Source organism: Pygocentrus nattereri, chromosome 12, assembly GCF_015220715.1.
Source record: "Pygocentrus nattereri isolate fPygNat1 chromosome 12, fPygNat1.pri, whole genome shotgun sequence".
Taxonomy (NCBI): Eukaryota; Metazoa; Chordata; class Actinopteri; order Characiformes; family Serrasalmidae; genus Pygocentrus; species Pygocentrus nattereri.
This window is the reverse complement of record NC_051222.1, coordinates 9,442,136-9,469,247: the sequence shown is the minus strand read 5'-3', so window position 1 is coordinate 9,469,247 and position 27,112 is coordinate 9,442,136. Positions and strand designations below refer to the sequence as shown.

The following is a 27,112-nucleotide window of genomic DNA, read 5'->3' as shown; positions in this document are numbered from 1 at the left end:
CCATTGGTTGATCAAGCCTTCTTTTGGGTTTTAAGTAGTTTTGAGGCAATTTTGCTCTTTAGTTTTTTTCTGACCCTCTTTCCTGTTTTTTTTTCCTTTCCTTTATTTTTTGCTTTTTATTTTGTTTAAATACCCACATGGGCTATGTACCATACTGGTCACCCCTCGACAAAGGTATGCCAAAGTGCTGCTCTTTGCCACAGCATTAAGTAGAGGAGTCCACAGGTTTGCCAGGTTGGGCCTAATCAGCCCGAGGGCTTCTGGGAATTGGAGTCATGGCATGGCAGGCTGGGCCCTTACAGTCACGTGTTCTTCTGTGAGTGTATTGACTGGGTGCAAAGCAGAAATCTAATTACTGTCTGACTCATGTAGACCCAGAGTTTCACATTATCTGATTGCTCAAGTGCAAATACATGCATTGATCGGATCACTGAGAAAATCAGATTTTTTGCAGTTATCGGATTATTACCACACACTCTCTGTATTGCACACACTCTCTGACATGAAGATGCAAGTGTTTTACAATAGACACACATGCTAGCTAGAAAACCCAGCACAGCAGGAATTGGCTGAATTGTGTTTATTTGATCCAGACAGAAGACGGCGTCCGGGTTTCTTTAGCAGCACTGCTGCACTGCTAATGAGTGTGTGCGGTTGTATGTGTGTATGAGTGTGTTCAGAGTGAGCTTGAGAGGTGTCAGAATGCAGGTGTGTAGCTGTGCAGTGAGAGTGTTGAGTTGAGTTTCAGTGTGCGTGTGTGTGCTGAGCCTGAGGTCAGGCTGAAGGTTGAGTAGGACACTGCAGAGCCGAGCATCAGGCCAGCCATGTAGGACACAGTCATGGTGTTCCCTGCAAGAATAAACAGTAAAGTCAGGGTTCCTTTCAGCTCAAATGAGCTTCTTCAGTCCTGCACATCTGAAAGAGGAGCACTTCCACCACAGGAACCTTCTCAGGAACTTTTGATACTGAAGGAACCAGTGGGGCTCCTGGATCATAGGTCCAGGAATCTTGGAGATGCTTTTTAAGCTCTATTTAGAACCATGAGTTCTATGTAGAACCATGCATTGCTTATTCATGCTTAAAGGGTTCTTTGCCTGATGAAATGGTTCTTCAGATTGATGGAGAATGTGTTGTTTATGTTTCTATAGAGAAGCTTTTTGAAAAGGATTCCATGTAACACCAAAAAAGGTTCTTTACTTGTTACAAGAATGTTATCGTTTTTAAAAAGGTTTCGTATATAACCATATACACATTCTCCATCAATCTGAAGAACCATTTCACCATGCAAAGAATGCTTTACAAATGGTTCTTTGGGTATTCAGGGTTCTATATAAAAAAAATTGTCTTAACTAAAGAGCCCTTGAAGAACCATCTTTTTAAGGAATGTAGGTATTAACCAGGTAAGTGTGAGGTCCAAACTCGAAAGTACCAAATAAGTACTTTCAAAATGCTGTGTAATAATTTTTGATAAATTTAAAAAGGTACCAAGATTGTCTAAAGTAAATGATGATGTGTTAAAACCGTCTAGCTAAACTACACTGAAGTGACAGGTTCTAGCTAATATACTGATAGAGGACATAGCAAAATGCATAATAATTATTTGCAGTAACAAAATGGGAAATGCAAAGATATTCACACTAAACTACACTGGTAATCGATTAAATGACCCAGTAAAACCAGTTTCCACTCACTTTTGTATATAGCAGTGGTCTCCAACCCTGGTCCTGAAGAGCTACCTTCCTGCAGAGTCTAGTTTATGGAAGCTATCAAGGACCAGGGCTGGAGGTCACTTGTTCATAGGTAACACTCAGATAAGATCCCATCCACAGCCATCTCCAAACATACCGTGGTATCTGTATTTAATTTCACTTACAGGGTCACCAAATTGGAACGCAGTGAATGTTTTTAAGCACTATTCAAGAAATGTAAAACCATCTAGATGTTAAACAATGCTGGTAAACCCTGCTAATTTATAAAGAATCAGAGTCAACTCGGAATGAAAAAATCACCAGAAATGTCATATGTTTAGATAAATTGGGAATTTCCCACATGCAAAATGAATATGATGCAGTAGCTATGTTGTTAAGCTTATTTTAAGTAAAGATTATATTCTTTTGTAGTTTGGTGGTAAAAACAGCTTGACTGACCCAAGCTGGTTAAGATAGCTAAGCTGGTTGACCCGGGGAGTCAGTTCACTCAATTTAGACAGACAAGCCCAAAGTCAAGCCTGTCCAAAAGGGCAAGAGCTGAGGCACATTCCTACCGGACAGTCCTCAGCTTTGGGCTTGAGTTATCTGGCTATCTGAGTTATCTGGCTAACGTACCAGCTAAACAAATGAAAACATTCCGTATGATGGTCAACCAGCTGAACTTAAACAGCTTGCTGACCAGGACAGCCAGGTCAGCATACCATAAGACGTACCATAAAACCAGCTAGTACCAAAAGCTGGTCTCAGCTTAGGACTTTCCAGCAGGGAACTCAAAACTGGAACTAATTCAGCAACTATACAGTTCTTGTGCAGGTTCTTCTAGAACTTTTTAGTTCATCAAAAGTGGTGATGGAAGTACACCCAGAGTTTCTCTGTCTACCTCTCAGCTCACCTGCCAGCTCTCTTTGTTGTGGTGGCACTTTGCCCGCTGCCTGGATCATGGGCACAGAGCCCAGGTAGCCGTTGCTGATGCCCAGCAGTAGGGAGAGGGCACATGGCCAGGCTGGGTGAGCCAGCAGGGGGTGCTGTGCTGGAGACACACACATCACAAACAGGGGCAGGAAGAGGACACGAATGCAAGAACACACCAGCAGCTGCACACCACCCCATTCATATGGGCAAGCAGCCAGGATCTGACGGAGACAAGAAAAGGACTTTGATTAGGGATCAACATCTATTGGGTAAAAGCACATTGCACTGGGTCTGCATTTTTGTTGTGAACTACCACTTTTAGCATGAAAACTAATGCACAAGAACTGGCAGGATTATCATTGCTTTGATGCACCACTAGGGTGCACTGTTTAGCAATTTACAAGTCAATAAACTCTCTTAACATGTAAGAACAGGTAAAGCTGCTGAAGACTTACAAATGTTTGTAAAGATCCAACCTTCCAATCAAAGCAGGTAACACATTGAACACTACGCTTATTGATTAACTTTTATCCCAGAATACTTTAGGAATATCTTACTGATGATGGTGACACTGACGATGATGATGATGATGATGATGATGATGATGATATTCTCACCTTTGACACTGTAAAAGTGCATTGCATTGGGCTTGGAGTTTCACATTTCAGGAAAACGTCAGTTTTATTCTTCTTAGACTGATACATTTAAGCATATTACTGAATTTAAGTCCAATAGGACAAGAGGTTCTTAACCTCCCCGACAGAAACAAATTTATCATTGAAATGATCCCGTTTTCCATAGCCTGTTGGTCAAGCCATTCAGAAGGGCTTTTCTGCACGCATCGAAATAATGTTCTCTGTGTTTATTAAGGTATATGTCTTAAGGCATCACTACCCTGGGATCAGAGGGCGTCCTGACCTCCAGGTTAAGAATACCTGCAATAGAACACTTCAGTAGAAACCCAGCAAGATAATATTCTAGAGACATTAAGAACATGAACATGCTTTTTTCTTCTGAAACAAAGATATAGTGTCATGGATGCAGCACCAAAAGCTGGTTGAATGCTAATAGCACCATTATGGACAATATTCAACCTGCTAAACATGAGTGAGTGAGTGACTTTCAAACTAGGTGCTGTGAGGTGCTTCGCATCTACAAACTAAAAGAATAAATCAATAAAACCAAATAGAATGACTCTATTTAGCTTCTTTTCAAACCTTCAGCTATATTGTTAAGAACTATTAAGGACTTAATCACATATTACTTCAGCTTAAACTGATCTGACTAAAACATTTTGGTGTAGTCAGCTAGGCTAGTTAGTTACATAGCCAGTGGTGTTAGCAATGTGTATTGAGTTTTATACGATTGCAGCAGAACATAGCTTTCATTTACAGTACATAACAGTATTATGTGGTTGGGATAGTGTAGTGGTTAACACCTCTGCCTTCTACACTGTAGACTGGGGTTCAATCCCCCACCTGGGCAAGCACCCTACTCTATACCAATAAGTGTCCTTGGGCAAGACTCCTAACACCGCCTTGGCCTCCCTGTGTAAAATGATCAAATTGTAAGTCGCTCTGGATAAGAGCGTCAGCCAAATGCTGTAAATGTAAATATTATGGGCAGTGGTTATTTCATTCATTGTTTTGTAGCTGCAAATCTAGTAGATGCTGGTGCACAAAAGTGCAAAGTCCATCAGAAGGACTGGTTTTTGAGCGTGAGCAGTTTTACGGTCTTTAATGCACGTAGCAGATTCTAACTTGCCTGATTACAGGTGCTCCCTTTTTAAATTTGGGATCTAAGAAGCACCAATATGTCTCAGGGAGAACATGTGGGAGCATAAAGTATATCTTTGGTATAGATACACTAAAAAGGCTGAAGTACAATGTAAAAAGTTCAATGGAAAATACACATTGATGTGGAAGGTTTAATGTGTGCCCCCACCACTGTGGTTATCACAAGTGGTTAAGATAAGATTTCGGAAGTGGGGGATAATTATATGGAGTTCTCAACACTGATATCATGAAAATGTGATTAAAACAAATCGTTTCCAAAAGGTTTCCATCCCAATAGCTTAATTAATTCAACATATTTAGGACAAAATTCTTTAAAATCACTTTTGATTTGACAGTATAAATAACGGCGAATAATCTAGGCCACTTCAAATTCAAAGCATTATATGAGTCACACATTCATTTATACTGGCATTTCGTTTAACATGAGACAAACCGCAGAAAATACTGGATATGTAATTACTCGACCGTGAAAATTGGTGCAAGATATGAGCAAAGCATGGCAAATAAAATGCCCCCTCATGTAGTAACAAAAAACGAACAACTTTTGGTCCCAGTTTATATAGTCTCTAATGACTGTGGAGTTACACATCAATAAAATATCGCTGTTGTCGGAAGAAAACCTCGTATCTCCATTTTTGACATTTTTCAGTTTTTGACATAACTTGAAAATACATGTTGCTCTTTATATTGTGTGTAAATTTCATCATGACTCGACTGAGAGAAATGACCCAAAATCACTTAGAAATAAATCTGGTTCCATTGACGTACATTAAAAGTAAAGTAAGTTTTTTCCTTCTCCTGTAAAGTTGCCATTTTGGAGATACGAGGTTTTTTTCCGACAACAGCAACATGCAACAACACTTTAACTACTGATGATTTAGTCAATATTACACATGGATTACATCTTCTACACATGTAACTGTGTAGTGTAATGTTAGTTACACTTTAAAATAAACTGACGGTTCCTGTGTAGTTTTTAATACAGGTACTGTGTAGTAATGAAGCACAAAAAAATACTTCTGAACAAAAATAATATATACGGTTCCAGTCTGACTACAAATATAATTACACTTATGTTGTTACCCTTGTGTAATTACATGAGGCAAAATTAAAGTTGATACACATGTATAATTACATAAAGTGTACTTCTGTATCCGCCTGTAACACTGACTAAATCATTAGTAGTTACATATGTTGTTCACATGTAACTACACAGTTATTAGAGACACTTACTATGAAGTGGGACCCAGCTTTTTGATGGGTGTTGTTTTCAGTCAGTACGGTTCATCACGCTGGATAATTAAACAGCTTCTATGAAGACTGCATTGGCAGCGATTTGCATTTCCATTTATTTCCACTCCCACAGCTCAGGTCCAGTTGTAATTCATGAAAACCAAAGGTGCCAGAGCTCTTCAGGTGGCACCGATTCACATTCTGGCTACCGCTGTGCTACTGCTGGGCGAGTGACCTTTGAGCAGTCTGCGCTCTCACCTTGCCTACAAAGTCGGCCATGTTGAACAGCGCCATGGTGAGGATGGGCAGCCACTCTCCGAGCGTTTCGTTCTGCAGCTCGGACTCCAGTCCCGGGAACAGACACAGCGTGATGAAGTAGGTCACAGAGATGGACAGCATGTAGGGCCAGATCACACAAGCGACCGCACACCTCCGCAGCATCACATCTAAAGGAGAGAGAGAACATACACAAGTCTGTAACTGTAGAAGTACAAAGTGCAGCTATAGAGTAAGTGGAGCTGATAAACTGGACAATGAGTGTAGAAACAAGGAGGTGGTCAGAATGTTACACCTGATCGGTGAATGTACTGTCAGCGTTTAATCCCTTAACTGCTCAGACAAATTACATAATAAGGTTTTTATGCTTGGGCAGTCGTGGGCTGGAGGTTAGGGAACCAGCCTCGTGACCGGAAGGTCGCCGGTTTGATCCCCAGAGCCGACAGCACATGACTGAGGTGTCCTTGAGCAAGACGTTCTCCCCGTGTCTGCGTGGGGTTCCTCCGGGTTCTCCGGTTTCCTCCCACAGCCCAAAGACATGCAGTCAGGCCAATTGCACACCCTTGGGTGTGTGAGTGACTGTCTGTGTCTGTCTGCCCTGTGATGGACTGGCGACCTGTCCAGGGTGTATCCTGCCTTCCCCCCGATGACTGCTGGGATAGGCTTATCAAAGTGAGGAATGGAAGCATGGACCCCCAGTGGCTCTTGGCTATTTAGGGGGTTCAATCCACATTTTTTACACTTGGACAAAATAAATCAAACATTTCTGCATAAACCCTTTAAGACTGACGAAAAACCGTTGATTATTTTCATGCATTAATTACCATTTAATTAAGTAAATTAAGTGATTTCTAAATGCTTTCATTATGTTGTGTATGACTTTGATTGCTAAAAAATAAAATGCATTTTTGTTGTGAACTACCACTTTTAGCAAGTAAACTAATGCACAAGAACTGGCAGGATTATCATTGCTTTGATGCACCACTTGGCTGCACTGTTTAGCAATTTAAAAGTCAACAAACTCTCTTAAAATGTAAGAACAGGTAAAGCTGCTGAAGTCATGGAGTGAAGACTTACAAATTTTTGTAAAGGCCCAACTTTCCAATCAAAGCAGGTAACAAACGAAACACTAGACGTGTTGATTAACTTTTATCCCAGAATACTTTAGGAAGATCTTACTGATGATGGTGACACTGATGATGATGATGATGATGATGATGATATTCTCACCTTTGACACTGGTCCACGTCCTCTTGGTCTTGGGTTTGGGAACATCAAATCTGACATATGTTCCATCACTGTTGATGATGTTAGGAGCATCAGCCTCTCCAGGAGCATTTGAGATAGGACCATCCTAGAGACACAGAGACAGAGAGATCGGTCAATTATAAATTCACCCAACTGTCTTTATTTAATGACCACATACTAACAACTGAAGGCCAGCATGGTCCACCCATTTGGAGTTACGGTCCACCCATTTGGTGTTATGGTCCAGCCAGAGTTACGGGTCACACGTTTGTAGCTATGGTCTAGCTATTTGAAATTATGCTATGCTAGGCCCACCCATTTAGAGCTAACATCCACCCTTTTGGAGCTATGGTCTACCCATTTGGCGCTATCATCCACGTACTTGGAGCTATGGTCCACTCATTTGGAGCTAAGGTTCACCTATTTGGAGCTATCATCCACCCTTTTGGAGCTTTGGTCCACCTATTTGGAGCTATGGCCCACCCATTTGGAGCTATCATCCACCCTTTTGGAGCAATCATACACCCATTTGTTGCTATGTTCCACCCATTTGGTGCTATGGTCCACCCATTTGGAGCAATCATCCACCCATTTAGTGCCATGTTCCACGCATTTGGTGCTATGGTCCACCTGTTTGGAGTTACGGCCCACCCATTTGGTGCTATGGTCCACCTGTTTGATGGTTTAATACAGTATTTATCTTTACATTAGGTTTATATGTACAGCAAATGAAAGTTAATAACAATAACCAAACATTACCTCGTCTTCTGTACTGATGTCACGGTGTATCTGATATCTGCTTCTCTGCTGCTGTGCTGGTGCCGCGATCTGACCTTTGACCCAAGTGTCTCCATGGCGAGCCTGGTTGGTGTGATAACGGACGAAGTGTGTCCGTCGCACCAGCATGTGCAACAGGAAGCAGAGGGTCTCCATGGAAACAGAGAAGAGGAAAAAAACAATGGTGTTGTTCTTTTCGTTCTCCACCAGCAGCTTAGTGAAGATCCGGCTCAGAGAGACAATCACTCCTGCTGTGCCTGGGCAAGTAAACAAATAAACAATAACAAAAACAGCAACAACCAGGAATTACATCTAAACACAGTTGTGTATTGTTGCTGTAGTAGCAAAAGCTTCAGCTCACTCTCTCCTGTCATCACACCCTGGGTGTACCGCTTCGGCAGCATCCCGGTGTATCCATAGAAACTAGACTGCTGCACTGCAGAGGTCAAAATAGGAAAATTAAGGTCATAATACATTTAAACACTATACTGTATATACAGTGATCAGCCATAACACTGAAAACACTTGCTCTTTCTACATTTATTGTCCATCAGCTCCACTGACCATATAGGAGCACTTTGTAGTTCTACAGTTACAGACTGTAGTCCATCTGTTTCTCTGATACTCTGTTACCCTGTTCTTCAGTGGTCAGGACCCCCCCACAGAACCAGCGGGTACTATTTGGGTGGTGGATCATTCTCAGCACTGCAGTAACACTGATGTGGTGGAAGTGTGTTAGAGTGTGTTGTGCTGGTCTGAGTGGATCAGACACAGAAGTGCTGCTGGAGTTTTTAAACACCTTGATTGGTGGTTTGAGAATTGTCCACCAATCAAAAACATCCAGCCAACAGCGTCCTGTGGGCAGCCTCCTGTGACCACTGATGAAGGACTAGAGGATGACCAACACAAACCGTGCAGCAGCAGATGAGCTGTCGTCTCTGACTTTACATCTACAAGGTGGACCGACAAGGTGGAGAGTCTAATAGAGTGGACAGTGAGTGGACACAGTGCTTAAAAACTCCAGCACTGCTGTGTCTGATCCACTCGTACCAGCACAACACACACTAACACACCACCACTACAACAGTGTTACTGCAGTGCTGAGAATGATCCACCACCCAAATAGTACCTGCTCTGTGAGGGTCCATGCGGGTCCTGAGCACTGAAGAACAGGGTAACAGAGTATCAGAGAAACAGATGGACTACAGTCTGTAACTGTAGAACTACAGAGTGCAGCTATACAGTAAGTGGAGCTGATAAAATGGACAATGAGTGTAGAAAGAAGGAGGTTGTCATAATGTTATGCCTAGTCGGTATATAAATATATATATATATTTGTGTGTGTGTGAGTGTGTGTGTGTGTGTGTGTGTGTGTGTGTGTGTGTGTGCTACAACCTGTACATCCAAAGGCAACGATAGCAACTGCAGCAAGAGTCACAGCATAGGATTGCCGGGAGTTAAACAGTTCTAGCCAGACATCAAACACGCTCACAAACACCAGAGGACCAAGTGCAAAGAGATATCCTACCCACACACAAACACACACAAACACACACACACACACAGCAAAATGTCAAACATCAATTATTCAAGTTATTCTACAAATACAGGCAGAAAGATGCCAGAGGACTGAAGCCAATTCCAAACACATTAAGCAAAGCTAATAACTCATACTGTTTATGAATGGCCGTATTATTTAATATCATTTACTATTATTTCATATTATTTCATATTATTTAGGAACACATTGTTTTGTATGTGTGTTTGTGTGTCCTTACCGACGCTAATGCGTGTGTGTAGGCTCAGTCTCTCCACCAGAGCATTGTTCAGGATGACAGCACCGAGAGCCACCAGTATATACGTCAGACTCATATCAAACACAATAGAGGAGCCTGAGAGAAGATAGAGAGGCACCAAGAGACCCCCAGTAAGAGAGTGAGAGCAGTATATTGACGTATAATGCAGCCAACCAGGCAAGAGAACAGTAATGGCTCATCCAGGAAATCAGAAACGAACCCAGACAAACATCTAAGGAGCCACAGGCCACACTGACCTCAGATAAGGTCAGCAACAATTGCATCCATGGAAGATTTGCAAGACAACAACCACTGCTAATCAAGAGGGAACATAAGGGTTCATCTCACACTTGCCATAAAAATGTTTTGGAATAATGCTTTATCGACTGTTGATTCGAAAGTGGAAGACGGAGTGGAGGACTTTTTGGAAGACAAGGTTAAATCTGGAGTAAAGCTAACACAGCTTTCCACATTAAGAACATCCACCAACAGTGAAACACGGTGGTGGTAGTGTGATGCTGTGCTTCAGGGCAATTTGGGTAATTTGCCACACTTTACTTAACCATGAATTGTGCTCTCCACCAGAAACTCCTGCAAGAGAATATCTGGTCAACTGTCTGTGCAACTATATTAGGCAGTGATCTCATCAAAGTCCTGGCTTAATATCTTTTGAGATGCTGTGGCAGGACCTTAAATGGGCAGGTTATGTTCAAAAGGAATACAATGTGTCTGAATTAGAGCAATTCTGCAAATAAGAGTGGGTGAGATTTCCTCCAACTCAGTGTGAAAAGCTGATATCAATGTATAGGAAATGGGTGGTTGTCATTGTTGCTGTTACAGTGCCAACAGATAACTCAGGCATAGAAAACCATGCAAGTCTCTATTTGCAATTTCCTAATAACACAGTTCAGGGGCAAGTGAGTGAACAGACACTGTAGCCCATCTGTTGATGAACATGTTAGCCATCCTCTAGACCTTAACCAGTGGTTGGTTTCTGACCACAGAGCCACTTGTTTGGTTACTTTTTGGGTAGTGTTGTAGTCTTAATCTAGCAGTGCCACTGACATGTAAAAACTCCAGCAACCTCGGGAAGTTTCAAGGTAGGGATTTCTGATAGTGGAAGTACAAAATAGGTGTTTCTAATAAAGTGGGCAGTGAGCAGAAGTACAAGGTGGGTGTTTCTAATAAAGTGGCCAGTGAGTGAAAGTACAAGGTAGTGGATGGTAAGTGCAGAACAGCAGCAATATTAATATTAGGTATAAAGAAATGAAAGACACTGCTTTTGATTATGGTCGTACCATACCAGCAAATTTGCGGTGGAGGTAGTCCACATCCGTAATGAAGCTATTGTACGGTAGCAGGAATCCCACACCGGCCAATAGCATCGCAAAGTAGATACCATGGTAACGGTCATCAGGTACTGGCTCCTCTGAGGCTGCACAGGAAATATCAGTTAATTGAATCATCTCATATTCAAGGCTCAGTTGGTTCAGCGTAGCACTGAAACTCAGTCTATGAAAACCCGATTGGCTGAGCCAGGTTCAAAGCTGCATGTCTAAAAGACTTCAACATTTCTTCTGAAATGAAGGGCATTAATAAGGAGTTTGTCCCCCTTTGCTGCAGTAACAGCCTCTACTCTTCTGGGAAGGCTTTTCAGTAGATGTTGGAACATTGCTGTGAGGATTTGATTGCATTCATCCCTAAGATTATTGGTGAGCTTTAGTGCTGGCTGATTAGTTCTGGATCACAACTCATCCCAAAGGTATTGGGTGGAGCTCCATAAAGCCAGATGATGCAGTTCCACTGCTCCACAGTCCAGTACCAGGGGCTTTAGACCCCTCTAGCTTAAGCTTGGTATTAGGGACATTATACATATATTTGAAAAACTGAATCCCTGTCTAACAAAGTACGTTGCTCGATATATTTGGTTGCTGTTTTTTGCACCATTATCCCTTATCTTAGGTCACTGTAACTCACAGTCTCTCATGTCAGGGGTATATCTGTTAAAATTCCTCCTCAGGTTTGACTGTTGTCACTTATGCCACAAATATATGGTGATAATGCAACGTACAGACAGTGCAAACCACACTAACGTTAGACCGTTTAGCTGAGTGGCTGCGTCAGGGATGTTTGAGTCACGTTTCAAATGAAAATGAGAACACAGTAGTACCTCCATCACCTCACATTCTTTAGTCTATTTCATCTGAAGTATACCACTTTGCTTTTGAGGCAGCAGACATAAAGAAATGCCCGGCCTTCTGGGGTTAACCTCAACCTGACATGGACACCAGACTGACTGCCATGTTTCAGTTTCCTCTCATACTGCCTGAGAAGTTGTCAGCCGCATCAGACAATGGCACAGTAATGAGAGCTTGTTTGCTAAACAAGCCGTGACCCTGCTGTTAGTGATAGCTGTATAACTGTAATATCTTCCAAATTCCAGTGGTGTATATATATATATATATATATATATATATATATATATATATATATATATATATATATATATATATATGGACCAGAGTATTGGGACACATCTCTTACTCATTGTATTCAGGTCTTTGATTCAGTCCCATTGCCACAAGACTAAAACATCAAGCACCTAACCATGCAGTCTGCCTTTACAAACATTTCTGAAAAAATGAGTCGTTCTAAAAGCCACCATTCATGAAACTTCTTGTCTCCTTGACAATGATTAACTGTGAGTGGTATTATCAAATACATGGATGCATTTAGGAGCCACTGCAACTCAGCCTCAAGGTGTAAGACCATGTAAAGTTACAGAGCAGGTCACCGAGTGCTGAGACGCATAGTTATTGCTGACTCAATAACTGCAAAGTTCAAACCTCCTCTGGCATCAACATCAGCACAAAAACTGTGCACTGGGAGCTTCATGGTGGGTTTCCATGGCCGAGCAGCTGCATGCAAGCCTTACATCACCAAGCACAATGCCAATCGTTGCATGCCATTGGAAGTAGTGGAAACATATTCTGTAAAAAGTGATGAATCACAGTTCTCTATCTGCCAGTCTGATGGACGGGTTTGGGTGTGTCAAATGCCAGGAGAACTTTACCTGCCTCACTCCACTGTGATAACTGTAAAGTTTGGTGGAGGAGGGATGATGATATGGGGTTGTTTTTCAGTGGTTGGTTTAGACCCCTTAGTTCCAATGAAGGGAAATCCTAATGCTTCAGCAGACCATGACATTTTGGACAATTGTACGCTTCCAACTTTGTGGGAACAGTTTGGGCAAGAACCTTTTCTGTTTCAGCACGACTGAGCCCCTGTGCAAAAAGCAATTCCATAAAGGCCTTGCTGGGTGAGTTTGGTGTGGAAGAACTTGACTGGTCCTTACAGAGCCCTGACCTCAACCCCATCGAACACCTTTGGGATTAAGATTAAGTGTCCTTTATTAGTACCACAATGGGGAAATTTCACCTCTGCATTTAAGCCATCCATGAAGTGAAACACCATATACACACTAGTGAGCATACTTGCCCGGAGCAGTGGGCAGCCCTATCCACAGTGTCCGGGGAGCAGTTGGGGGTTAGGTGCCTTGCACGAGGACACAGCTCCGGGGATCAAACCAGCAACCTTCCGGTCACAGGGCCGGTTCCCTAACCTCCAGCCCATGACTGCCCCACAGATGAGAAAGAACCACCGAGATCCATAGACAAACATGCTCTTCTGGATGTAATGGGGCAAAAATTCCCATAGACACTCTTCAAAATCTTGTAGAAAGATTCCCAGAAAAGGGGAAGCTATTATAGCTGCAAAGGTGGTACAAACTCTACATTAATGCCTATGAATTTAGAATGGGACTCAGAAAATCTCCTGTAGGTGTGATGTGTATATATACATATTATACTGTCCACTACTAGTTTATTACGTTATTTCCAACACTGTTTTTTCTTTCGCTTCAGCTACTTTGTTCATGCTTTACTTTCTTTCTATGCACAGAGTCTTACCTTGCGTTCTGTGTATGCTTTCTCTCTCTCTCGTGTCTTCGTCTGCTAGCTTGCTGAAGGTGAGATTTGATATGACACCCCTCTCTCCTCTCTGCCCCGGTCTACTCCACTCCTCTGAGTACATCCCTATGAAGGGACTAACAGAGAGACGATCAGAGACCACCGTATTATCCTCCGTATGTGTGTCCGGTGTAGTGGTGGTAAATCATGTGGCAGAAATATAACAGGGTGATATTTCAAGGCGCTTTTTGTGATCCACGCTGTGCAGAGAGATCAGGTTTGAGAACAATCTGGACCGGACAAACTGCACCGGCAAAGCAGCTCAAGAAGTATACAATTTAAGATGAAACGGGTGGTCAAATCAAACAACTGGTATCAGAACTGTTTGAGAATGTAAATCAATCGTTGTTCTTCAGATTAAATCAGTCGCTGTACTACTTCAAATAGTTCTACAGTTACAGACTGTAGTCCATCTGTTTCTCTGATACTCTGTTACCCTGTTCTTCAGTGCTCAGGACCCCCATGGACCCTCACAGAGCAGGTACTGTCTGGGTGGTGGATCATTCTCAGCACTGCAGTAACACTGACGTGGTGGTGGTGTGTTAGTGTGTGCCGTGCTGGTGCAAGTGGATCAGACACAGCAGTACTGGAGCTTTTAAACACTGTGTCCACTCACTGTCCACTCTATTAGACACTCCTACCTTGTCAGCCCACCTTGTAGATGTAGAGTCAGAGACAACAGCTCATCTGCAACACACCACCACCATGTCAGTGTCACTGCAGTGCTGAGAATAACCCACCACCCAAATAGTACCTGCTCTGTGAGGGTCCTGGAGGGGCCCTGAGCACTGAAGAACAGGGTATAAAAGTATCAGAGAAACAGACGGACTACAGTCAGTAACTGTAGAACTTCAAAGTGCGCCTATGCGGTCATGGACAGAAAATGGACAAAGAGCGTAGAAACAAGGATGTGGTTTTAATGTTATGGCTGATCGGTGTGCATGTATATATATTCTGCTCTACAGTACAGCTGAGGTCAAAGGTGAAGGTCACCTGCCTTACAATAAGCAAAAAGAAGTACATCCAATACTGGATTTGCGTGTCCAGCCACTGTTATTATTCTGCACTATGAACAATATCCAACACTCACATGTTCATTACTGTATTTATTACTATATTGATATCTGAATAAACTGCACTGATCCTCCCACAATTCCCATCCGAGAGAGTCATGGATAAACAACAGGTCTCTCACCTCCGAGCCGCTGATCAACCCGCTCCGCTCTGCAAACAACGAGAACAACGACAGTGATGCAGCCTTTCTCCTCCACTGTGGAGCAACCTGGCTGGATTTTCCCGCTCTATCTCTCTCTCTCTCTCTCTCTCTCTCTCTCTATCTCTCTCACTCTCTCTCTCCCTCTTTCCCTATCTCTCTTTCTCTCCCTCAACCACACACCTCTCTCCTCTCCCTCTCTCTCCTCTCAATCACCCTCTCTCTCTCAACTACACACCTCTCCTCTCACTCTCTCTTTCTCTATCTCTCTTTCTCTCTCTCCCACACTCTCACTCTCTCTCCACCACACAGCTCTCTCTCCTCTCACTCTCTCTTTCTCTCTCTCCCACACTCTCACTCTCGCTTTCAACCACACGCCTCTCTCCTCTCACTCTCTCTCCCAGCCACACGCCTCTCTCCTCTCACTCTCTTTCTTAGCCACGTGCCTCCCTCTCTCTCTCTCTCTCTCCGTCTCTCTCTCCCCCTCTCGCTCTCCTCTCAATCACGTTCTCTCCCTCGCTCAGTCTCTCTCTCTCTCTCTCTCTCTCTCACGACTCTGAGGGCTTAAAGAGAACGCGTCGTGTAGAAAGGCTTTTTATAGAAACAGTTTGATGTGGTGTGTGAGCACAAAGCCTCCTCAGATCATAGGTCCATTTATTGAAAGCTATTTTCTAAAATTGCCTTTTTTTCAAAGCTCATTGCTTTTGTGAAGCCTCCAACTATATATTCAGCCTGCAGCAGTTTAGCTCCGCCCACTCTTGCTGAAGTTATAAGGAGCCTTTAGGCCTGGACAATACAGGCTAACAAATCAGAGCTCAGTCAGCTTATTTACATATATCACTCTTAAAGGCACAGTAACAAATATAACCTGTTTGTTTATGTGAAGAGGCTAAAGCAGGGGTCGCACCCAAATGTTAAAAAGGACCATTTTGTCCTTTTAGTAAAACTCACCCACCTTGGGAGCCACACTTTATGTCCATCTCACCATCATGGCTGTAAACCGACAGTCCAAAATCTTGTGGAAAGCTTCCCAGAACATGCAGAGGCTGTTAGAGCAACAAAGGGGGGCCAACTCCATATTAATGCCCAAGGTTTTGGAATGGGATGTCCGACAAGCTCATATAGGCGTGATGGTGGGGTGTCCATAAACTTTTGACCATATGATGATTGGAAATCATACATCAAACCCAGTGTGGGCCTAACGAAAACAAATACGCCTAAATCCCCCAGACTAATTTAAACCCCAGTGTGTTGGAGTTACCACAAAAGCATGATGCTTGTTAAAAACAGAGAGAGAAAGCAGCGGTGGGGGTGGTGGGAGTGGGTGGGGGGGGGTTGAGTGGTTAAAGCACTCTGAAACATTTGTACAGTCAATCAGAACAAATTCATCTCATGACTAGACCCCTTGGGTGTCCTTGGGTACTGAGCTGGAAAATAACTTATGGCAGGCAGTGAGTGTTGGAGTCAGTTCAGTCAACTGTTAAAGCAACAGAATATAATTACCTAGATTTAAGGAGGAGCATCAGTGTTGGGCTGCTAATGGAAGAAACATAAAACATTAGAACAGAGAACAGCAGACGGCCTCAAGGTTGTGCAAAAGTCAGAGACCGCTTTTTATATCATTTCCAGCCAAAACAGCTGTTAAGTTCATGTTACTCATTTTTTAGCAAACGTATATGTAATAAACATAGAAGCCTCAAAAATATCAAATGTTCCAGTATTCAGGGGTGGACAGTAACTAAGTAAATGTAATTGGTTTCTGTACTTAAGTAGTTTTTTTTGTGTATCTGTACTGAAGTTTTTCCATTTTGGGCGACTTTTTCCTTTCACTCCACGACATTTCAGAGTCTAATATCCGACTTTTTCCTCCTACATTTTGAGAAATCTGTCGCTCCTTTTGGTTTCTGTGTGTATAAAAACGTAACATGTCAAAACGAAAGAAGCGCAAAGCCAGAGCACCAATCAGGGCCCAGCGGTCACTTTGTTTAGAGCTGGTTTTGACCTGTTGGTCATACCGACCCAGTGCAGCACGCGGTTCAACGTCAGCGCAGCAGCGTAAAACTTTGGGAGAGTCTGTTCAACATAAATGATGAACTAACCTAACTTTGTGTAAATAGAGCACAATATAGAAATATGTCCACATATGCAGTCGAGACTGACGCGGCTTTTTTCTGAATTTCTACAAACACCATTTCATTTTATAGTAAATGAGTTTGGGCTGGTTTATGTTTATGAACAGAGGCCGACAGATCAACATAGTAAAGGAGCTCATCTGTGATCCTGAGTTTAAAGCCAGTTTTTATTCAACTTAAACTTGGAACTAAGTTGTAAATAAATCTGAAACTGAAACTTTGCTTGTATGTAAAAAGTGATTTCAGAGCCACTCGGTTCTCCCTGATGGAAACTGTTTACCTTCAGTGTTTTGTGCTTCTGATCATTTTAATAGACGTCAGCGTCACTAATTAATGACGTTCTATTAAAAGACTGGTTTACCAAGAGAGACGCTGGAGGACTTTCACCTGAAATGAGTTCATGAAGCCAGTCTGGTTATAAAAATGATAACAGGACCAGATCAGAGCCAGAATTAATGTTTTAGTACTTTTACTTTCAATACTTAAGTATTGTCACGCTTGGCTCCTCCCACTCCCCCATGTGCTCCTGTTGCATTTTGGTCTAGTCCACGTGCTTTTTGTTTTGATCCCAGTCTGGCCCCTTGTTTCGTGACCCCGCCCCTGATTGTTCCCACCTGTGTTTCCACCTGTGTCCCCTTGTTAACCCTCATGTATTTTAAGTATTTGTTGGATGTACTGTTTGAAGTGTATGTATTGTTAGAAGAGTTTGGTTTATTTCTGGTCTGTTTGGATTTCTGTGTTCAATTTGTCGTGTCTGTCCCTCCTGCTCTCCGTATTGGCCATCTGACCCTGGACCGTTTTGACCATGACCCTGGATTTGCCCTTAATAAAAGTCGCTTATCTCAGCGGATGCGTCCGCCTCCTCGCTCCATGTTACAAGTGCATTTGAAGGCAAATACTTTAGTACTTTTACTCAAGTGGAGGTCTAAAAGGAGGAACTTCTACTTTTACTGGAGTGATATTTACCTTGGGTATCTCAGCTTTAACTCAAGGACATGATTTGTATACTTCGTCCACCACTGTCAGTATTTAGTCCACACTTTTATTCTTTTCTGGAGTCTTTCTTTTAGTTTCTCAAAGAAATCTGCAGGGATATTTTTCCACAACTCCAAAGTTGGTTTAGCATTTTCTACTTCTTACAATCCAAGCAATCAAATGCATTCAGTGATGTTGAGGTCTGGACTCTGATGTGGTCAGTCCATTGTTCTGAGAACACCAGCAGCTTCTTTGCAGCTTCTTCACAGTGGAAGGATGGACAGAAACCCTTGAAGCGACTTGATTTTCTCCTCTCTCTTAAAGATGAAAGGTTTAACTGCTGTTTATCTGATGGGGACAGTTTTGTTGTCTTTCAGCTCTTCCAGGTGGTTGTTAGGCATGGACCACTGACTGTACTGAAGAAGTAAAAACCCGTTTTTTGTTTACACTGAGGGGCTGGCAAGTTATGTACTTATGTTCTTATACTTAACTATAACTGGGCTGGTCAGCTAGCTAACAGGATAAAAGAGCCTCTTCTCCCTCAGGGTCGTGCTAGAGCCTAACCCAGCAGTCAACAGGCAAAAAGCAGGATACACCCTGGACAGGTTGCCAGTCCATCACAGGGCAGACAGACAGACACAGACCCAGGGGCAATTTATCATATCAGCCTTTGGACTGTGACGGGGAGAACATGCAAACTCCACACGGAGAGGACCCCGGTCACCCAGCCGGGGAATCGAACCCAGGCCCGCCTCGCTGTGAGGCGACAGCGCTACCCACCGTGCCGCCCATGAGCGTAGATGCTTCTGAATCCCAAATGACTATTTCTTAGCTATATTATACACAGTTGGGGTGCAGGATCCAGTATTGAAATACCTACGTAGTGCACTTTGTAGAGAGCATGGAACCATTTGGGATTCAGCCCCAGCGTGAGAAGAGGGCGACTGCCGGACTGGTGCTATATAAGAATCGTAATTTGGTGACCAGAAAGTTCTTCTAAACTGAAAGTTTGTGCGTTAAACTGTGCTGTGATATCATATGTTCCTTGTTATATGAAAAAAACATAATTAAATGACCTCAATATACAGCGATGGGCGACCGAACGTCCTACACATTCAGTGGTCCATGGCTGTGTGGCGGCGAAGCCTACTATAAAGGAATTACATTTCTTGGTGGGATACTTGCTTATGTCGATTATTATTATTAATGACAATTTTTTTTCCGAAAACAAGGTGTATTTTATCATATTTTACATTGGCTGCCATTTATAAAAGCAATAAGCCACTTGAAGCAGTGTGTTACTATGATTTTATCACAGGGAAAGGAGGTTTACTCTGCTTTGCATTGTGCCTAAGAGCACATTTCTCATGATAAAATCACAGTAATGCACAGCCTCTCATGGCTTATTGCTTTATTATTATTTATTATAAATAAATAATAATATTTATCATTTATAATATATATATATTATATAATTATGAATGAGAGGTGGTCTCTGACTTTGCATAGTTCTAATCTACAGTAAGACTGTAGGAATTTCTATAGGATTCCTATAAGAATCGTATTGATATCATTTACTAGATGTTGTAGAGCACAGAAAGACCGTACAAAAGGAATATTATACATTCCTATAGAAGTCTTATACAGCACTATAGAAATATTACAGTTGGCTAAAATGCCATTACATCTCATTTTAACAAGGAAAATAACTTATTAATAACTTGGTACTTTCCACGGACGATATTTACATCTGGAAAGTGCTCAGCCATCAGTTTCCCTCAAGATACCACCGACACAACTCTTCTTCTGACATGTTCTTTCATACTTTTGTTGTTCGGAGTCTCGCTTCACGCGCTGAGATTTGTTCACCCGTGGGCTGAAAGACCTCAGGAGCTATTGGAAGACACAGAGAAGAGCTATTAAATAATGTATTGCCCTCATTTGGGTCAGGCAGTAAACCTCATGTTCAGCATTTTACTTCAAACTTCAAATGAAACTTAAGAGACACTGTGCAGAATTTAAATGAGGTTTATAAAACACATAGTTGTGGATCTAAAATCTGATTGGCTGAGCCATGTTCAAAGCCCTCACATACTGTCTTCCTAAATATATGCCCAAATAAGAAGCTCTTGGTCTAATGCTATGTTCATGACCAATGTGAACATGTTTCCAAAAAACTTTTGAACGTCCTTTAAACATTCCTGAAGAGTTTCAACTTCTCCCAGGAATTTTCTATGATATTATTTCAACATGGAAGCACTCATAACAAAACACATTAGCAAGTTTTGAAGTTAGCATGTTTTGAGTTTCTATAATATGCTGTTTGTTAAAGATCAGTTGAACTTTGGCTATCACTGGTAGGCCTTCAGTTCAGGCCACATATGACAAAACATGGTCAAAAACAAAGAAAGATATACAGCTCCGCGATAAGGGAGTCCTACCAGACCTTTAGTCCTGCTCCCACCCGACCACTGATAAAATTAGAAAATTTCATCCCACTAACCGTTTGCCTCCATCCACCACTTAAAACAAGGTTTATACTAGATGCATTGAAATAGAAGAAATTATAAAGGAGGAGGAGATAGGTCACCAGTTGGAAAATCACCAGTTGAAAGCATGGCATCTGTTTACATGAAAGTCCCTCTCATCTAGAAAAAGAGCCAATCACCTTGCTGGTAAACCCCGCAAACCCTCCTGTACAGAGATACAGTATGAGCATGTGCAGTAGCCAGAACAAGCTGAGGAAAATGTGTTTTCCTGCGTTATTTGACTTTTGAGATTTTGGTCAGATTTTATCAGTGATTTCAAATATGCTTTTAAAATGATAATTTGTCTTTTAGTTTTGGATTTAAAGATTTCTCCCTAATAAAACAGATGGTCGTCTGGTCTTGTATGAGTGGAATTATCTGCCTAGCGGCATTGCCAAGATGGCCATTGAGTGGACAGATTTTTCTGTAAGGACTCAATCATGACAATTTTTGTAGCTTGTAGTTCACCATACGCAGCACTTCATTCAAAATGAATGAATTTGAAGGGAGACTTGCTGAGCAGGCTGTCCTCTTTTCTTTGAAACCTCTATCATATCATATCAAACTAGGAGAACACTGCAATGACGAAAGCACTAACTAACTAACTACATGTTTGCTTCAGGTTTGCACACTGTCTTGTGCAACACTGTGCTGTGAAAGTTTAGTCCTGGCTTAATCGTTTGGTCCTGCTCCCACCCGCAGTCCCACATAGCTGATTTCTATCTGCATGAGTCAACACTGAAAACAAATCTGTCACACGTCACATTCACCTTTGTCCAGCTTTATTATTGTGTATTTGCCTTCATTAACAGCAATTGTCTGACTACCTGAAATTGACTCTAGAATTAAAAATGAACAATTACCACATTGTAAATATTTCTACTTACATCCTACAGCAATGCCACAGTAGTCTCTACAGGAAATTTAGCTAACTAGCTACCGAGACATCAGCACACTACTAGCGATTTTTAATGTTGGTATTAAGAAAAGGGCCATAATACACTGAAATGGTATTTAGCTAAGATTGCCCTAGATGTGGATGCGCAAAACGTAGGGATAGGGCTAAGTGGTAAAGGCAAAGGGCCCAAAACTGGAGGTGGACTAAGGTTTTCTTCACTGCTGCGTATAAATTTGAAATTAGATTAATTGATTAATTAGATTGTGAGCTGCAGAAAGTACAACCCACTTCTGAGATGGAACTTTGGGGATGTGGAAAAATATCCCTGCAGATTTCTAAATGTTATTTGTAGTTGTTGAGACGACTACAAGTTGTTGTTCCTGACACACAAAAAATGAATAGCTAGTCCAATGGTTTTGATGTAAATAAAATAAATCAATGTATAAATGTTGAATATTGTTGCCATTTCCTAAAAGTATTTTGCTGTTGTTGGAAGAAAACCTTGTATCTCCATTTTTGTCATTTTTAAGTTTTTGGCATAATCCGAAAGTACCTATTGCCCTTTATAAGGCGGATACATTTCGTGAAGAATGGACCAAAAGAAACAGCCCAAAATGACTTATAAAAACGTCTGGTTCCATTACATTAAAAGTAGAGTAGGTTTTTTCCTTCTTCTGTAAAGTTACCATTTTGAAGATACGAGGTTTTTCTTCCGACAAGCAGCGATTTATATGCTGCAGTTTGGGGGTGTATTAGAGCGCTGAGCATGAGAGCACGTTTCCTCCTCCATACAAGGCCTCCTCCTTCTGTCCTTCAGTCTCCGCTTCCTCCTTGTCTCATTGAAGCACATCACACATACACACGCGCACACAATCTGAACGCTGGGTCTCCATGGCAACCCGTGGAGGGGTACTGTGTCACAGATCTCTCAGGAGATGCTGAGAAAACAAAAAGCGCCATCCTCATCCTCTCTGCAGTGTGTCTGTGTGTGACTCTCCTGTTGGGCCCACACTGAGCATTCTCTGCAATGCAGGAACTGGATAAACACCCACCCACTCACACCACTGTTCTACTATACAGAGGTTCTGAATGTGTGAGCAGTGCTTACATAATCAGCCGAGAGCTGAGCTGTGGAAGCGAACTGGAGATGTTGGGAACTTCACTGCACCACTGAGTGCCTATAGAAGACATCAGAGGAGCGAGAGACAGTCACTGTTAGTGACGTCACTCTGCAAAAATACACATGAATACGACTATATTTATCAACACTATTCAGGAAAATCATCACTGGCACTTTCCATGAGCTCAATTCATGTCTCATTCGCTTTTTAACATTAACGTTTTTTATTTCTGTAAAAAGAGGAGGGATCTGTACTTTAAATGACAATATAAAACTACTAAAATCATCACAAAAACACATAAATAAGGTGATTGTTATGGTGATTTTGGCCTGTACCACCTCACTGACATTGAACGTCTCTATGAAATATATTCCTCAAAATCTTCCAATGACAAAATCATTACAATGTTATTTGCTTTCCATGCAATTCACAGTTAAATCAATGATTTTCTTCCTAATAATTGAGCAAAAAAAAATATTTTGATCTGTGTCCCACATTTAATGCGCCACCCTGTAACCCAAACCTGCTCTCGCCCCCGTAAAAAAACGGAGTGTTCTCATTCTATTCTCTCAATTTACACACAAAACTGATTTGGCTGCCGTAAAGCTTGATCACTTAATCCTGTTACCAAAATTATAGTTATATTATATTAAATTAAAACTTTTTTTTATGGGCTCTATGTCTTTATAAGTATGCATCATGTCAACTAAATGGGAAGCACACAGTGAATAAATGAAAAATGATTTTAATCAAAAATAAATCTAAATCTATCTGGTGCAAACATCTCAAGGACAAAAACTGTAGGCCAAAATAAACTTCAAAATAAACTTCAAAATAAACAAATAAGTGAAAGCACAAAGCCCAAAAGAGTAAAAGAAAACAGGCCCAAAAAATTTAACCACCCGGGACACAGAAACAGAAGAGAACCCCACCCCCACAAACAGATGATAATGGTGTAAGTAGTGTTCTTGATGAGGCCTTCAGCCCCACCCACTACCACTCGACTTTTAATGGCACTTGGCCCATTAAGTTAAGTGATACTTTTTTTGATCTCACAACCGGGGAAATTCCACCTCCGCATTTAACCCATCCATGAAGTGAAACACCACATACACACTAGTGAATACACACACACTAGGGGGCAGTGAGCACACTTGCCTGGAGCGGTGGGCAGCCCTATCCACAGCACCCAGGGAGCAATTGGGGGTTAGGTGTCTTGCTCAAGGACCTCAGTCATGGACTGTCGGTGCTGGGGATCAAACCAGCAACCTTCTGGTCACAGGGCCAGTTCCCTAACCTCCAGCCCACGACTGCCCCAAAACACCAACATGGTAGTTTTTATGAAGAAACTTTATAGTTCCTCAGTGAAATTAAACAGATATTTGACGTCTCTAAAGGACGTTACATTATTTACTTGAAGCTTGTGACCAACACATCGTTACAAAACGTACCTCCTCAATGGAAACATTACAGAAGAAGGCAAAAACACTGCTTACTTTTAATGTAAGTTAATGTAAAAACATTTATTCAAAGCAGTTTTGGAGCATTTCTATTGGTCCATCCATCATGAAATTCACATAAAATGTAAAGAAAAAATAAATCACAAAAACACAACAGATTTCTCCTTTTCACTTTGAGCTTCACAGCTCCCACTAATATTTATAGTCAGTGACATATCTAGAACTTCCAGAAGGTCTAGAGTAGTTTATGTTCTCATGAAATTGGGTTTGTCTATTGGAAATCAGGTGTGATTGGTTGATTCCTCTGTCACTTCATAAGTATTCTGATAGTTAATCTAACATGTTAGGCCTTCTCTTCAGTTCCTGAAGTCCTAACCAATAGGAGATCTGCTTTAGCTGCATCTACCTAGATAACATGGAGAAAAACAACTGACTGGCCAGTTTTCTGCTCGACATTTCAAGAATGTATGCCTTTTGTTTCTGTCCACAACAATGAAACAAGAGTAGTTCTGTAATCAAGGTGCAAAATACATGGGGTCCTGTGGGTTTGGGACCCCTAGTTCATCTCTTGGAAGCCCCTAAATCAAAATCAAAATTCGGACTGGGGTCTCTGAATATGGACACTCAAATACAAATCCAGGGAATTAAATATAATTATTTATCCCACTTTACAATTGGCGAGCTTCTGCCCAGATAGTGAGCATATATCGGTCTGCTGACTTGATAAGGTCGGCACCCCACTGACTGTTTGCCACCGCTGGTCCATCACCGTCCTGCATACAAACTCTACCTAGTTTTTAATCTCCCCAAACAGATTTTAAATGCACCCAGGAAGGAAGGAAAAATCAGTAAATTGGACTGAGAGTGGAAAATGAGCAATGACACGTGGAATTTTGTCTAATACAATGCATAACCACCAGGATTTATAATACATATCAATGAAAATATGTCAAAGATGCTCCTCCACTGAACTCTGGAAAAATCCTTCTCTATCTTGTCCACAGCTGTTCTGCTTCATACATTCCTTCTGCTCTGGCCAAACAGCGAACTCATTAATGAGCAAAATCCAAACTCTCCGTTCTTCTCCTCGGAGAAAAGCCTTTAAACCAGATCGTGGTTCTTTTTGTGAATTATTCAGTGATGCCTTCCAGCTCTGCTAGACCTGATAGCACAGCAGCGTTAATGCTAAGCTCAGGCACTTTGGCCTTTTTATACTTCTGCTGTTTCAAATAGAATCACCAGCTGTAGCTCATCAGAACGCGCAGAGAAGTCCAGCTCAAAAATAATCATAGGAACGGCTCCCTGTTAGGCCAGAATCTGGGTTTCTTAAATTTTCCTTAAGGCCAAAACAGTCATGAAGAACATTGTAGACACTATACTGCATTATATATCACCAGTCTTTGAGGAGCCTGGCCTCTTCCTATTTCCCCAGTTATATCAAAAATAGGACTGTGAAACACCAGAGGGCGCTGATTGGCTACTGAGGGCTGATTGGTTAGCATTACTGCTACTTAGTACTGATTGGTTAGCATTAATGCTACTGAGTGCTGATTGCTCAGCATTACTGCTACTGAGTGCTGATTGGTCAGTATTACTGCTACTGATTGCTGATTGCTCAACATTACTGCTACTGAGTGCTGATTGGTCAGTATTACTGCTACTGATTGCTGATTGCTCAGCATTACTGCTACTGAGTGCTGATTGGTTAGCATTACTGCTACTTAGTACTGATTGGTTAGCATTAATGCTACTGAGTGCTGATTGCTCAGCATTACTGCTACTGAGTGCTGATTGGTTAGCATTACTGCTACTGAGTGCTGATTGGTCAGCATTACTGCTACTGAGTGCTGATTGGTCAGTATTACTGCTACTGATTGCTGATTGCTCAGCATTACTGCTACTGAGTGCTGATTGGTTAGCATTACTGCTACTGAGTGCTGACTGGTCAGTATTACTGCTACTGATTGCTGATTGCTCAGCATTACTGCTACTGAGTGCTGCTTGGTCAGCATTACTGCTACTGAGTGCTGATTGGTCAGTATTACTGCTACTGAGTGCTGATTGGTCAGAATTACTCCTACTGAGTGCTGATTGGTCAGCATTACTGCTACTGAGTGCTGACCGGTCAGTATTACTGCTACTGAGTGCTGATTGGTCAGCATTACTCCTACTGAGTGCTGATTGGTCAGTATTACTGCTACTGAGTGCTGATTGGTCAGTATTACTGCTACTGAGTGCTGATTGGTCAGCATTACTCCTACTGAGTGCTGCTTGGTCAGCATTACTCCTACTGAGTGCTGATTGATCAGCATTACTGCTACTGAGTGCTGATTGGTCAGTATTACTGCTACTGAGTGCTGATTGGTCAGAATTACTCCTACTGAGTGCTGATTGGTCAGCATTACTGCTACTGAGTGCTGACTGGTCAGTATTACTGCTACTGAGTGCTGATTGGTCAGCATTACTCCTACTGAGTGCTGATTGGTCAGTATTACTGCTACTGAGTGCTGATTGGTCAATATTACTGCTACTGAGTGCTGATTGGTCAGCATTACTCCTACTGAGTGCTGATTGGTCAGCATTACTCCTACTGAGTGCTGATTGATCAGCATTACTGCTACTGAGTGCTGATTGATCAGCATTACTGCTACTGAGGGCTGATTGATCAGCATTACTCCTACTGAGTGCTGATTGGTCAGTATTACTGCTACTGATTGCTGATTGCTCAGCATTACTGCTACTGAGTGCTGATTGGTTAGCATTACTGCTACTGAGTGCTGATTGGTCAGCATTACTCCTACTGAGTGCTGATTGGTCAGTATTACTGCTACTGAGTGCTGATTGGTCAGTATTACTGCTACTGAGTGCTGATTGGTCAGCATTACTCCTACTGAGTGCTGATTGGTCAGCATTACTCCTACTGAGTGCTGATTGATCAGCATTACTGCTACTGAGTGCTGATTGATCAGCATTACTGCTACTGAGGGCTGATTGATCAGCATTACTCCTA

At 41.9% G+C, this 27,112-nt stretch overlaps 1 protein-coding gene across 2 annotated transcripts; it reads right to left on the bottom strand.

Annotated features, from left to right (window-relative positions):
• Positions 1–565: 565 nt before the first annotated feature.
• Positions 566–15,172, bottom strand: si:ch211-160d14.6 (equilibrative nucleoside transporter 4). Of its 2 annotated transcripts, none has more exons than XM_017717299.2 (11): positions 14,971–15,172; positions 13,716–13,841; positions 11,051–11,182; positions 9,730–9,843; positions 9,347–9,475; positions 8,313–8,387; positions 7,934–8,208; positions 7,157–7,280; positions 5,909–6,096; positions 2,602–2,842; positions 566–849 (listed from the first exon to the last, which is right to left on the bottom strand). In XM_017717299.2, exons 2-11 carry the CDS (start codon positions 13,837–13,839, stop codon positions 698–700), a joined length of 1,554 nt encoding a protein of 517 aa, XP_017572788.1. In that variant the 5' UTR covers positions 13,840–13,841; positions 14,971–15,172; the 3' UTR covers positions 566–697. The 2 variants fall into 2 exon arrangements, with proteins under 2 accessions (XP_017572788.1, XP_017572787.1); XM_017717298.2 differs by having other exon boundaries at positions 13,716–13,852; positions 14,971–15,171.
• Between the last annotated feature and the right edge of the window lie 11,940 nt (positions 15,173–27,112).

Coding starts and splice junctions, on each gene's coding strand:
- si:ch211-160d14.6 (XM_017717299.2), bottom strand. CDS start 13,839: ATGTACTCAGAGGAGTGGAGTAGACCGGGGCAGAGAGGAGAGAGGGGT. Junction 9,476..9,729: donor ACACACACGCATTAGCGTCG/GTAAGGACACAC, acceptor GTGTGTGGGTAG/GATATCTCTTTGCACTTGGT. Junction 8,209..8,312: donor GGGTGTGATGACAGGAGAGA/GTGAGCTGAAGC, acceptor TTACTTGCCCAG/GCACAGCAGGAGTGATTGTC.